The sequence below is a fragment of the Equus quagga genome, chromosome 12 (genome assembly GCF_021613505.1).
Source record: "Equus quagga isolate Etosha38 chromosome 12, UCLA_HA_Equagga_1.0, whole genome shotgun sequence".
NCBI classification, from domain to species: domain Eukaryota; kingdom Metazoa; phylum Chordata; class Mammalia; order Perissodactyla; family Equidae; genus Equus; species Equus quagga.
The window spans coordinates 105,715,481-105,729,702 of NC_060278.1; the positions used below are offsets into that span (position 1 = coordinate 105,715,481).

Here is a 14,222-nt window from a genome sequence, read left to right on the forward strand (position 1 = left end):
GGACAATGACAGGAGGGTTTAGAAACCACAGGGGTTGGAACTTGTTAGGATACAAGGCAATGGGGGAAGAGCGAGCAGCCTTGCTGAGGCCCGGCCTGGATTCTAACATCTATCGGGTGATCCGAGGGCGGAGTTCAAAGCGAAAGGGGACGGAGATGCTGTTCCCTGCTGCTCGGTGAGCGTGCTCTGTGCGCAGTCCCCAGCCGCTGCAGGCCGTCCACGGCTGGAGCCGGGAGCCAACAGTGGCCCCCAAACCACCGACGTAACCCTGGACCGTGCCGGTGCCGGGGCCTGAGGGCTTCGGGGTGTACACTCCCCTCAGCCATTTTTTCTTTCTTGTGCCTCTTTTATTGGGATGATGAAATCTTTCAACTATGTGAGCAGTAAACACAACTAATTTACCCCTCGCCTCTTTGAAACAGCTGCTGACAGCTGCACTGTAATTCAATCAAGGATCTTTGTAGTCGAGCCTACCAAATTCACATTTGTTGCTTGATTCCACCTCTCCTGCCTGAGCCCACACAGCTGCACCAAACACTGACGAGCGCCTCTCTCCCCAGGGCTGGACCAGCAACAGCCTGTTCACGGTGGGGCCAAGACGGAGCGTTCTTAGCAGCTCCAGAACGCCAGCATCCAGGAGTGGAGAGGAAAAAACAACACACACAGACACACACAGGCCCAAGAACCAGAACCAAATGTCTCCTTTTATTGCGAAGTCAAAACCCTTTGTCTATTTATACAGAATTTGTGCTGAGGACGGCTCTAGGCAACAGTTGAAGGTACATGGGTCCGACCGTTAATAAATAGTCTTAAATAAGAAAACAACAGATTGGAGGAAGCGAGCTCATCGTCCTGGACACGGGGTTGAGGAGGCCCTAACAGCTTCAGATGGACATAAATAATTTCTCTGTTTTGTAACAACTATTTACATGTTTCAATGTACAAATGATGCTAACCAGAGGCTAGTTGGGGCCTGCGTGGTGAAAAAACTCGCACCAAGAGGGAATCACACAAAAATCCCCAGATCTGCCAACAGACAAAACGAAATATAACAGAAACCGCGACACTTCCTCGTGGACCAGGCAAAGGCTGCAGCCCAAGCTACTACAGAAGAAAAAGATAAAAGAAAATGAAAGCAGGGCCCAGTGTTTCCAGGAACCAACTTAATCAAGGGGGAGAAACAGTTCCCCACCGGACTGGATTGCAGGGGCCACGGGCCTCACCCAGGCAACAGACGGCCCGGGGCCTCCCCAAGGCCTGGTGTGCGGCTGGAGGCTGGGTGCGCACCACTGACGGAACTGCTGGCCAAGGCAAGGGAGCCTGGCATCAAGCGTCATCTCAGAAATGGCACCTATAGTCAGGACACTTGACTAGGGTGTCACTTTCAAAACAGCTTCTAGAGCCTTTCATTTGAGATTCGTGTCCAGCACACCCTGCCCCCAGCAGACCTCCCACCACCCCATCTTTCCCTTACTTCAAGGAACCGATCATTTGCAGGGCCCTCAATAGGGGTCTGCAAATGAGAAGAAGGGGCCACGGAGGCCCTCGTCAGAACCCAGACTTCAGGACGCTATCAATGAACAACGGAGGGGCCCACCTGGGGGATGGACAGTCCCCTGCCCACCCACCCCTGTCGAGGGCTAGGCTCCCTCGGTGCTTCTGGAAACGGGGCCACAGTGGCCGAGTCCAGGGTCGAGTCCGGGTTCTGCTCTGAATGTTGCCCCCTCCTCTCGGCCATTTCACTGATTTCCTACCCCGGGGAGAGCTGGAAAACCAATTGCGAGCATCTCCTGGGGCTGCACAGGCCTATTTGAATTCTTGCCATCACACACCCAGTTGGAGGACGGGACACATTTTTCCTTCAAGGTCAACACGCCCCCTCCTCGGAGCAGAAATCTGCTGTCTCCCCTCCCAGCCCAATCCTGCGTTTGGGCAGGTCTGCGCAAACCGCGGGCCTCAGGCTGAACACGGGATGGGGTGGAGGGGGCCTCCCGCCCTCCGCTGGCCGCGGCTTCTGTTTATGAAATCAGAGTAAACCAAGAAATGGGGATAAACTGTTTAGGAAAATATATCTGTAACATCCTAACCATTTTCATTCATTCATTTTATTGTGACGTTTATTACAGGGACTTCCTGCTCAGCTTTCCTTCAGCCCAGACACATGTGTGCCCACCCCTCACCGAGCCGCCCACTGCCCGCTGCTGGGTGGCCTGGCGGAAGGGCGCTCCCAACCCCCGGGGACGAGTCAGTGCACGGCTGAGACTTTGCAGCCAGCGATCGTGGCCGGGCCGTTTTCTTTACATTTTTTTTCCTGTTGGGTTTTGCCCGCAGCAACCTGTGGGAGCTTGCCCACGGGATACCGACGAAAACTGATCAAAGCCTCTCAAATTCCTGAACGCTCCCGCCCTTTTCAAGTCGGGGAGGGTGTGAAGGTCTCAAAAGAGGCGCTGGGCCTGCTGAGCGTCGCCGAGGCGTGGCGGCGGGGGACCGTGGGCGGCGGGAGACGGGGATCCAGGAGAAGGCGGCCCCAGAGGGTCTGACTTCCAGGAGGAGCTAGTGGCAGCCACAGGCCCGGACGACCATATTTCTGTATTTCTTCAGGATGACGTTGGAGCTGTCGTCAAAGTAGAGGACGGAGATGGCGTTCAGCTGCGTGGGTGCACAGCAAGGCTTGGGCACCGTCTCTGGGTTGATGAAGTGGACCTGGAACACACAGCAACCGTCGGCAGGGGTCAGCAGTGGTACCTCTCCCCGGCCTCCTTATTCCAGAAGGAACACGTGCTGCCTTGGCTAAATGACGGTAGGTGACCGTCACTGAGCACTCCCGTTTCTGGGGTTATCCTATTTTACAGACAAGGGAACCAGAGCACAGAGGTTTACACAGCACCCAGCTGGGAAGTTCGTGGCCAGACCAGACATTTGGGGCCAGGTGATCATTCCATCGAGAGGCTGTCTTGTGCATTGTAGGACGTTTAACAGCATCCCTGGGCTCCACCCACTAGAAGGCCAAAGCACTCCACCCCCACCCCCCAACTGTGACAACCAAAAATGTCCCCAGACGTCATCTCTGCCCCAGGAGGCAAGACAGCCCCAAGTCAAGACTAACTGGGCTAGCAGGGTCGGCCTGCGGCCAACTCTTTCCTTCACCTGTCTCTGCGAGCAGAGCTCTGCTGGCGTACGGCCGCGCCCATCCGTTTACCCAGCGTCTACGGCTGCTCTTGAAGAGTTGCAACAGAGACCTTATGACTCTCAAAGTCAAAAATATTTACTATCTGGCCCTTTCCAGAGAAAAGTCCTGACCTTTGGGCTAGACCAGTCCTGTCCAAGAAACATACTGCAAGTCGCACACAGAATTTAAAGTGTTCTCGTATTCACGTTTAAAGAGATGGAAAAGAAACAGGTGAAATTAATTTAACCCAACATTTCCAAAATATTATCATTTCAACATGTACTGAAAATAAAAAATTATTAATGAGCTATTTTACTTTCTTTGTACTAAGTCCTCAAAACCCGAGTGTATTTTATACTTAACAGAACCTCCTGAGTCAGCCTGGCCACATTTCAAGTGCTCAAGAGCCACATATAAAAGTGGTTACTGTACTGGAGGGTGCAGGACGGGACTATACTAGATGATTCTGCCTCTTGAGCAATCAAAATAAGAAGGAAAGAATTTGGGCAAACACTTGGGTGGACATCAACAGGAAAGCAGAGAGTCCAGAAAGTAAGAATGAAGAAAGAAGCAGTCCAGCTGCTCAGGTTTACTGCTCCTTCTTGTTCCTGGGCTTCTGTGAATTTTACGGAGGACGAGCGTCAGAGGGCAAAGAAACTCAAGTGCCTGCAGGGGCCACACAAGCACTGTTGATGAGTGAGCAGCCCAGAAGTAAGACAATAGGGAAGAGTGAGGACTGGGGCAAAGTAAAGGGAGACGGCCACAAGCCAACTGTAGCCAAGCGAAGGCGATGTGGTCAGATGTGCCGAGCGTTCAGGACAGGCCAGAGATTTGGTTCTGTTTTGTTTTTATGTGAAACTTCCAGATTTCCAACACACCATGCTCACCAAGCGAAAGCAGTCTGTGGATGGCCCTCTGTTCACAAGGTTCCGGTCTATGACCTCTGACATAGGCCAGCACACTTTTTAAACTTCTTATTGTGGACAATTTCAAACCCTACAAATCTAAACCTTCCCCCATGTCCTTCACCCTTGAATAATCTTACGGCAAATCCCAGGTGTCAGCTCATTTCCTCTGTAAGGATCTCTCTAGGACTCTCCAGAAGGCAAAGGGCTCACTCCCCTCTGAGACGTGACCACAGACCCCTCATTTCCAGATAATCGGAGCGGTCACACAGATCCTGGAGCTCACTGGTGAAACAGCGAGTGAGGGGGTGGGCGCAGGGCAGGGGTCACAGGAAGGCAGAGGTGTGCCTCTGGCAGTCTGAGAGAGGCCCCGTCACCTCCCAGCGTCCTCGGAGCAGGACCTTATGGGGGACACTGGCACAGGGAGTAGGTCCAGGCCGAGGAACGGGGAGGGGGGACTAACCACTTCCAGCCCAAGGACTTTCCAGCCTGAACAGGGCTTCAGAGCTCACTGTCGGGGGAGGAGGGCCCTGGAAAAGCAGTGCTAAACAGAGAGCCTTCCCCCAAAGGGAAAGGAACAGAGGAGCTTTTCCTCTAAGAAGAAACACATGGGGCAGAGATGAGGGACGAGGATTACTGAGCAAAAGCAGCAGAAAGCTCCATAAGAAACAACTGCAGGACAGAGGGGATGGCCCTGGGGAGTGAGCACCCCATCACCAGAAGCATTCAAGCCAGGGAGGATGACCGGTTGTCAGGAAAGGCCCAGATAATATTCATGGCGGGGAGCTAGAAAACCGAGGTCCCCGAACCTCAGATTCTAAACTAAAGAACAAAGTCCCTAACTTATCGCTGCTGTTGTTGGTAGAGTAGTAAAAATGACATCTGTGAGCGAGAGTCACCACGCTGGGCACCCGCTACGAGCTTTCATCTCATTACCTCGCTGAACCCTCCAGGGCGACCCCCATCTCTCTATCCTACCATCCAGCGGCCGTCTCCCCAACACTCTCCATCTCTCATTTGCTCATTTCTTCACTTGACTGTTTCCTCCCTGGAAAATGAGGCCGGGGCAGGGACCACGCAGTTATAAGGTATAATTTTTTTATCTTTTTTTTTAATGGAGGGAGGGACCCACAAAAGCAGAGGTGCCCAAGGCCCACGAAAGTCACGGCACGGCCTGGGGCAGAGGGCTCCTCTGGCCCCAGCGTGCAGGCGCCGGGCAGGCTCTGGTGGTCCTGCTCCCCCGCTGACCACGCCCCAGCTGGCACGCAGGCCGCACTCACCAGTGTCTGCACGATGGCGTGGTTGGTGGCGTTCATGTAGGAGTTCAGCGGGAAGGCGCACTCTCCCTCGCAGTAGTAGGCGGCATAGCCTTCGGGCGCGATGATCCAGTCCTGGGGGAGACAGAAGAGAGTGCAGCGCAAGGGCCGCATCCAGAACCACACGGAAAGTATGGGCGATGGGGTCCCACCTTCCATGACAAAACCCTCCTCCTGTGGGCCAGACTCCAGTGCTGCTAGGAGTCAAAGGCAGGGCCCACAGCCCCCTGAGCAGCCAGGGGTCCCGCAGAGGCAGGAGCAATGGGTGGCAGCGTTTCCAGGTCCCAGCAGAATGTACAATGAAGAAGAGACCACCGCAGGGCTGGGCTGAGCCCAGAATGGACACTTGCATGGCTTTGTCGGAAGGTGGCATGGAGAGGGGTGACCAGGGTGGCATCAATTTCACCCCCCCCAGGTGGTAACAGATTGGCAGTTTGCTTTAAACAAAACCTCAGTCCACCTGCCTGGGAGAAAGACCAATAACCCAAATGGTGCGAATTCAATGAAGTGTGGACCACCCAGCACAGCGCCCGGTACACTGTGCTGCTCATAAAGGATGCGCATAGCCATGCCTGCTTTAGGGTCGGTGAGCACAGAAATATCATTCTAGCAATAAATTCCCCCCTCACTGACTCAAGGCCATAGACTCTTCCAGCAGAGGCCCCTGGAGTTTGCGGCTCTGTTCCAGCACTAGAACCAAGCACTGCCTGGAGCCCCTTCAGGCGTGGATGTCGTCCTAAACGCGAGGACGTCATCCTAAACGCGAGGACACAGTCGCCAGAGGGCCCCATGCTGGCTGTGTGCGCAAGACCCTGAGAGTGTATTTGGGAAGATCCCCAGGGAAGAATCTGGACTCTCCCACTGAGCTATAAGCTCACTCAGAGGACAACAAAACCCGCGGCCTGGTGACCCTGTGACAATGCTCTGTAGGGGATATCTGAGTTACCCGAGGGCAGGGACATTGCAATGTTACTGCTGCACCTAGGGCCTAGGAGAGGCCCAGGATGCCACACAGGCTCATAAACAGCTGGGAGACGGGACGATCCTGACTGACTTTCTAGGACTCATGCCCTGTCCTCTGTCCCACCCCACCAGAATGGTTCCACGGGGCAGCCACGTTCCTATGACAGGACCTCACCCCTAAAACAGCTGACGGGTTCAGGAGCAAGCACCTGCCCCGAGCTGGACGCTTCAGCCCCTTCCCTGGGGACCTGAGTCATGGGAGGGGGAAGGAGGCACCGACGGGGCAGAGGGTGGGAGCCGGCGCTCGGCCAAGTCTGAGAGAAGCCGTGGGATGCACACGGGGCTCACGGGGGGATGAGGCTCAGAGTCCACCGTGTTTGGGGCCCTGCTTCCACTTTGAGTCTCAACCAGAGTCCTGCGCTGGGGCTTCAGGAGGCATCCCCAACCTCGACCTGGACCCTTGGCCCCAGCGAGGACACCTGACACAGGTCTCAACTGACACAGACGGGAAACAGCTCACTGCGCACTCGGGACACAGCCCCACTGCACTGGGGGGGAGCCCACCCCAGAGGCCCCAGCATCCCGGTGGCCGCAGCCCGCGCCTCACCTGCCAGCCCAGGTCGCGGAAGCTGACGTACAGCTCGTGCTTCTTACAGGCCTGCCTCTGGTCGCTGCTGCTGTTCTCTGCATAGACGACGACGGGTGGAGGGGGCAGGGGGACGAGAAGGACAGCACGTGTTACTCTCCCTTGGTCTAAGGTGGCGGGGCGAGCGCAGGCGGACTCGCAAACTGGGGGCCAGTTTCTGACACAAGAGCCACTCCAGTGCCTGGAGCTTAAAACGCATTTTGGTCCCCAGCCCCTAGCCTCAGTAAGGGAGGTGCCAGCGCCGCGTCCCTCTCGCACGTGGTCTCATTCACGGCACCTTCTGGATCCTTCTGCGGACCCTGGTTTCTCTTGCACACACGTGTTGTTTGGATACTGACGTCTGCCTGGATTACTAAGGGAACAACCCCATCTGCATCCCACAGGGCCGGCCGCTGGAGCCCATGCAAGGGCACAGACAGGGCCCGGGACAGAGCCCCCAGCACCACCACCACCACGAAGAAAACAGAGGGCAGAAGGTCAAATCCCACTGACCTTCCGGAAAAGCACACTCCTGAGGTTTTTTGTTTGAAGAGCGAAAAATCTGCAGTGGGGTTTTCCAGAAGTATGTAAGGTTTGCAGGCACTGGGTTAGGGCCTGCACACTGGTAAACATGTGGAAATGTCTGTCTCTCTCCCTCTCTCTCTCACACGCGTGCACACACACTCTGTGCTGCCACTGCACAATCTTCCCTCCACCCTGCAGCTGAAGGGATTGGTTTTTTTCTTACCCACAACCTGTCTCATCTACACCTAAAACTTTCCCGGGGCTTTCTACCTTACTTAGAGCGATGTCTGGACTCCTGTCCTTCGCCTGTAAGGCCCTGTGTGGCCCTGACTCCTGAACTATCAGCTACCAACCTTCAGTCACACCAGCCGTCTTTCTGTGCCGTGAATGTGCTGCCCGCTCCCACCTCAGGGCCTTTGCACCTGCTGTTTCCTCTACCTGGAACGCTCCTTCCCATAATCTTTGTATGTCTGGCTCCTACTGGATATTCAAGCCTTGGCTCGAATGTCACCTTTTCAAAAAGGCCCTGTGAGGCAGGGTCCAGAGTCCACCAATATTTGTGGGATGAACATACAAATAAATGAGTGGTTAACACCTTAGTTTCTGTCCACTGCTCTGATCCCCTCAAGGAATAAGTGTCCCAGAAGGTACTGAATGGGTGAGGGGCACAGAAAGAACTCGAAGGATGGAGAGGAAAGACCCCGGAGATGAACGGGGCTGCCTGCTCACCTGACCTGAGCTTGAGAGACGTCCGGGCGCACCTGGCTCCCACTGCCTGGTTGGCTGTCTCAGATGGCCTGGTGGGGGGCCCTCCCGGACTTGGGTCGGGGGCCCTCAGGGCAACCCCACCCCTTGCCAGTGACTGGCTTAGAACCCAGGCTGAGCTCCCCAGCTCACACCCTGTCCTTAGAGTAACGGTTGCTTCCGAAAGGCCAAGTAATCCAGCCCAGGCCAACAGGACACAGGTGGACGCACACAGGGGCTTCTGGAAAAGTTCCCTCATTCCTCAGAAGGACCCAGGGGAAGAGCGGCTCACTGGCTTCCCTCCATTGCCCAGGAACAGAGAAGGAGTGAGGTTCCAATGGCTACAGCCGTAGCTTTGGGATGAAGCCAACATGAAGCTGGCGGCGTGGGGACGCAAAGAGCCAGGCCGCAGAGCCTCTGGGTCAACCAGCCCACATGCCCACCCAACCTCGGATCTGGGGGCCAACAATGTTCCTGAGGCTGGGAGCCCCTTTGATTTGGGCCTCTCTTACTTGCAGCCAGACCATCCCAACAGGTCCTACCTCTGAAGTTTCCCGTGAGGGCTCATCCTGATGTGGGAGTGCCAGTTGGCTTGAGCTGAGGTGTAGACCCTGGAGTGCTGACCCTGGAGCACACCAGCCCAAGCGAAGTCTGAGCAGTGAGTGAGGACCAGGCAAGGGGGCCACTCCAGCTCTGGAGTCAAACCCTGGGTCTCCGAGACCCTGGGCTCCTCGTCTGCAGAGTGGGGAGGGGGGCTGACACCTCCCAGAGCAGCCTTGTGTCTCCAAGTCGGATTAGCACCGTGCTCAGCTCACAGCGTCTGGCTATTTAGTATCATCTGCCAGCCCCTCATTAGGGAAGTTTAAAGGCATACACCTCCTCCATTTACATGCACCCACTTTGACCATTCGGAGTTCATGACTGTCTCCCCCAAACTCAGTGACATGTCACCCACGTGTTTGGCAAAAGCTGAAACACCCTCCGTGTTCCGCTTTCCCCTGATTCACAGGGACTCTATCTGCACAGCTTCCAGGTTCACGAGAAAACGGTCAGATAAGGAGGACATCGCTGACTTCCCCTCCCGGGGCCTCAATTTCCTCAGTGTAAAATGGGTGTGACAGGAGCTGTGTAGGGAACTCACTCTGTATCCATAAACCCGGTGACCATCCACTACAGACCAGAAAGCCTCCTCGGACACACACTGGACATTACGTCATCCTGGAAACCCTCGACGTCCAGCCACCTGGGCTGCGCGGTGGCAGAAACGACTTTGAAATGAAATAGAGGAAAGGGGAGTGAGGGTGGGAAGGAAAAAGAAAGAGAAACAAGAACGGGGATGCGGAGAAGAGGGCTGGGAGCGAGGAGAGCGGAGGGGCACAGCGGTGACCAGAAGATGGTCTCCCACTGGTGTTCCGGAAACGCTTAGGTCCGGGATAGACAGGTGTTCCTGGCTGGGGGCTTTGGTCTCAGGCTGCTTCTACTTTCACCAGCTTTGTTGAATATCTCCAATTTTATACAGATCTTTATATCCATAGTTCAGGAAAGCAATTTTTACGGATACACAAACCAATGAGAAAATTACATTTCACTCAACACAACTGAATTTGATGTGTCTTTATAGGAGGGATCCAGGCTCCCAGGAGACACTCAAAACCAGTGAGATGACCTCAGCGTGGGCTGCCCCAATGGGGTCCAGTCAACCCCCCAGGCTGGGGGGCAGGGAGCACTCGCCTTCCGATGTCTTTGGCCCCCACTACCTTGGTGCCTGGCATACCATTCATTCATTCATTCATTCATTCATACGAACTGGTGTTGAGTGCCTACTGTTTTAGGCGTTAGAGCTACAGGTGTGAACAAACCAAAGCCGTGCCAGCAAGAGCTTCTCTTCTAGCCAGAAAGGCCGATGATCGGCTGATCAGTCACACTGTCGAGATGAGCACTATGGGGAAAAGGCAGGCAAGGCAGGAGGACAGGAAGGGCACGCTGCCAGGGAGCTCTGTGGCGCAGGGGCACACAGGAGGCCTTTCTGCGGAAGTGCCGTCCGCGTAAGAACCGAAAGGAGGTGAGACAGCAGGCCGGGGAGGTCTCCAAGGGAGGAGCACCAGAGGATATGGAGTGGAGAGGAAGGCGCCCTCCACAAAGAGGAAGTCAGCAGTCGGAAAGGAGGAGGAGGCGAGAGGGGGACAGAGAGCCAGGCACCGGTGTGGATCGGGGATGGTCTGCTTTGCCAGCTGAGCTCCAAGGCTGGGGTCGGGGGAGGTTAGGGAGGACGGAGCAGCCGTGGGGACCCCACCTCTGGGCCTGGTAGCCCGAGGGCTGTGAGGGACAGAAGCAGCTGCAGGGGCAGCCAGGCCTCTGGAAGGCCAGGTGGTCATTAACATGTGAAGGTCAAGGTCAAGGGCATCCTCAGAGAAGAGCCTGGGAAATCTACTGGACCATTCACCGTACTGTCCTGAAGGAACTGTATGGAAATCCATGATGGCCTCCATTGCCGTGGCAATGCCCGTGGCCACAGGTGGCAATGTCAACACCCGAGACTTCTTCTCTCTCTTCCCTGCAGGGAGGTGGAAGACGGAGGGGAGGCAGGCGGGGCGTCCCTCAGCCCCGTGATGTTGTGCGAAGCAGAGTGAACAACACAAAGGTCTGAGCACGTTAGCTCGGGCCAGACGTGGCAAAGAAGCTTCGTGCCGAGGGCCAGCATTGCTGGCTGCTTGGTGCCCCAAGTGAAGAAGGATCTGATGTTATGTGAGGGCTCCGCATTGATTAGCAATGTCTGCCATAAGCAGAGGAAGGGCAAGCATCGGCTGAATGCCACTTTCCCCAACTCTGTCTTAAAGCAAAGCAATGACATCTGGCTTAAGGCTGAAACCGAGGCTGCGAGCAGCTCACGAAGCTAGCCGTGGGTGTGCAAGTGTGAGGTGGGCACTAGTCCTGCCATCAGGGACCCCAGCCACCTGCACTGTGCCTCCAGGCCCCCTCAGGCTGTGGCTACTCTGGGAGAAGTGGTCAGAAGTCCTGTTTCACCATGACCACTTATAGCAGAAAGGCAAGGAGGGGGGAGGAGAGAGATGCTCAGGAGGTGGTCTCCCAGCTCCCCTGTCCGTCCGGTCCTGCCCTACCCAGCCACCCGCAGCGGGCCGGCGAGCAGGAGCCCCCGCCGGAGCAGCTCACAAGTTACAACGGCTGCTGGGACTCAGCTGGCCCCCCACAGGGTCATCTGGAGAAGACGGCTCATGACCAGGGAGCTGGGTCCAAACGTGGGTGGGGAGAAGGAAGTGCAAGGGAGCCAGGGACCCAGTTTCTCAACCCCAAACCATGCCGTCTGAAGAGCAGCTGAAGACCCCGGGGTGGTGGTTAGGCTGCAGGAGAGAAAGCTTCGTGGCCCGCGGCCGGCTGGAGCGTGTGTCCCCCCAACACACAAAGAGCTGCCTGTAAGAGGGCACCCGACTTGTGTGGCCCCACAGCAGGACTCCCGGCCCATCACGTGAGGTAAAGCACTTCGAACGGGCATGTGCGTGCCCACACACACACACACACACACTGAGAGATTCTGGTTTACAAACCTGCAGGGGCGCTCAGGCCTCAGTGTATATATATATATATTTTGTTTTTGTTTTTTGTTTTTTATTTTTAGAAAGATTAGCCCTGAGCTAACATCTGCTGCCAATCCTCTTCTTTTTGCTGAGGAAGACTGGCCCTGAGCTAACATCCATGCCCATCTTTCTCTACTTTATATGTGGGACGCCTACCACAGCATGGCTTGCCAAGTGGTGCCATGTCCGCACCCAGGATTCGAACCAATGAAACACTGGGCCGCCGGCAGCGGAGTGCGCGAACTTAACCACTCGGCCACGGGGCCAGCCCCAGCCCCCAGTATTTTTTTTATTACTAAACTTCCAGGCAGGGTTTGGATGAACTTCAAACAGTGCCAGGAAGTAGAAATCCACAGGAAGGAGGCAGATGCCAGGCAAGGCAGACCAGCTGCCACGTGAGGTAGTGAGAGCCCAGTCCTGGGGGTTATGTAAATGAAGACGATGGGGGTTTGGTGAGGATGCATGGGGGAAATCGGGTGTTGAATTCTAAGACTCTGAGACCTGGGCCCTCCCCTTTTATAACCAACATACAGCTGGTAGAGTCCAAGACTCGGGAGTCTCTGCTAGGATGGAATGTGCCAGCACTTCCTGCCTGGTTGACGGGGGCATGCCTCCAGCAAGTCTCTTGGTCTGACCCTCCCCCAAGGCCCCACTCGGCGACCCCGATTCTCGATTCTCAGAGCATCTGGAATGATCTTATCACCCCCACCCGGCACCATAGCAGGGACTCTGCAAAGGCTTCCAGAGCTGCTATGGATGAAGTTCAAAGTGGAGACGTGGCTCCAAGAGGACACGTGACTCTGCTCACCTCCCCAAGCCCCCGCCCCCCATCCCAGCCACACGACCTCCCCTCTCCCCTTGAAGGTACCATGCAACCTCCTGTCACGGCCTCCATGCCACAGGGCCCACTGCCTGGAGCTGATCTGGCCTGGCCTGCGGCCTCGCTCAGCGCAGAGCACTCGGCCAGGACGTCGTCTCTGAACCGCCCCTCCCTGGGTGACTGGGTGAGTCCCCAGTCACCGTGTGCCGACTCTCAGGACTGTCAGTGTGGCTGTGGACACCGGCCGCCTCCTGCCCGTCCCGACGAGATCCATGAGGGCAGACCGTGGCCGGGTTTTCCACCTTGAAGGCAGCCCCCAAGAGCCCGGCACAGAGCAGGCTCCCAGAGCAAATTAAGACAGTCAGCTGGCTTTCCACTGGGAGCCCCCAGATCCCTTTGAGAAGCCTAAGAAGGAACGGATGCCCCTGCCAGAAGGAACCCCTACACAGTTCCGGCACACACACCCCAAAGTCCATCCGGGCCTGGGGGCCGGAGCCCTGCTCTTAGAAACACTGCTCACGACCAACCCAGAGCCGTGAAGTCTCCCCCAGAAAACCCTACCACTGACGTTCAACAAATATTAGAATCTGCCATGAGTTTGAAACGTTTTTCCCTTTAAGAAATGAAATTGAAGAGAAAACAAACGCCCCCATTTTTCCTCCTCCCCCTCCCCAGGCAGCGGCTCCCTCCACGCGCAGGGAGCCTTCCCTTGCAAGCTGTCAGTTCTCTCTCATTTATCTGTAGCCATTATTTTGCCTCTTTAGAAATTTACACGATTGGCATCTCTTTCTATTACTGTTTTGCTGCTTGCGTTTCTAAACGCATTTACTACTTTCACACAATGAAGATGGGGAGCTCCGTACAGGTCGGGATTGGTGCGTTTGCTTCCCGCCGCACTGGTTCCAGAACCATCTGTTGAGCACGTGAGTGGAGTGTGAGTCGCCCCCGCTGGGGTCCTGCAGGGGCCCCCGTGGGTCCCTTGGGGTCTGTGAGTTAATCCCCCCGCCCCGGGCGTACCTGCGACATTGGCCACCCGCAGGGCCTCCTGGTTCTTGGGCGTCTTGGAGCGGTTCTGGCTGCGCTGCTTGCCGCCCGTGGAGCGGGTGCTGCGAAGGTGGACCTCGGTGGCCTTGAAGAAGGCCACCATGAAAGGCTGCTTGGTCTGGGGGCCGTGCCGCCCGATCAGGCCCGCCAGCTTGGGGTTCACGCTCTGCCCTAGACGGGAAGCAGCCAAATGCAAAAAAGAGCAGTTAGAGGAGGGGCGGTGAGCGGGCGACTTCATCCACGTCCGCCGCTGCACTCAGACGTCTGTTATTCGTCCGCGAGCACGCGTGTATGCACACTCATTCTGTGCCAGGCTGTTTTAGGAGCTTGCATCACAGCAGCAACCCCACAGAGAGGAGCCCCTGTCCTCTGGGCGTGCGTGCTGGCGGGGCAGGGGCACGAAACACACACCACAGTAGCCCCTGGTGACACTATGGGGAGAACGGCAGAGAGCAGAGCGGCGGCCGAGGTTCGCGGAAGGACCGGGCTGGCGCAAGTTCCACTCACATTTCACTGGC

The 14,222-nt window shown here is 56.2% G+C and overlaps 1 protein-coding gene across 1 annotated transcript in view; it reads right to left on the reverse strand.

The window, feature by feature from the left end:
* Nucleotides 1-675: 675 nt before the first annotated feature.
* BMP7 (bone morphogenetic protein 7) overlaps nt 676-14,222 on the reverse strand; it is an 85,226-nt gene continuing 71,679 nt past the window's right edge. Inside the window, exons 4-7 of the mRNA XM_046679157.1 lie at nt 13,678-13,875; nt 6,961-7,037; nt 5,355-5,465; nt 676-2,703 (exon numbers count right to left, since the gene is read on the reverse strand). Coding sequence (XP_046535113.1) covers nt 2,554-2,703; nt 5,355-5,465; nt 6,961-7,037; nt 13,678-13,875 — 536 coding nt within the window. The 3' untranslated portion in view covers nt 676-2,553. The remainder of the gene's footprint in view (nt 2,704-5,354; nt 5,466-6,960; nt 7,038-13,677; nt 13,876-14,222) is intronic.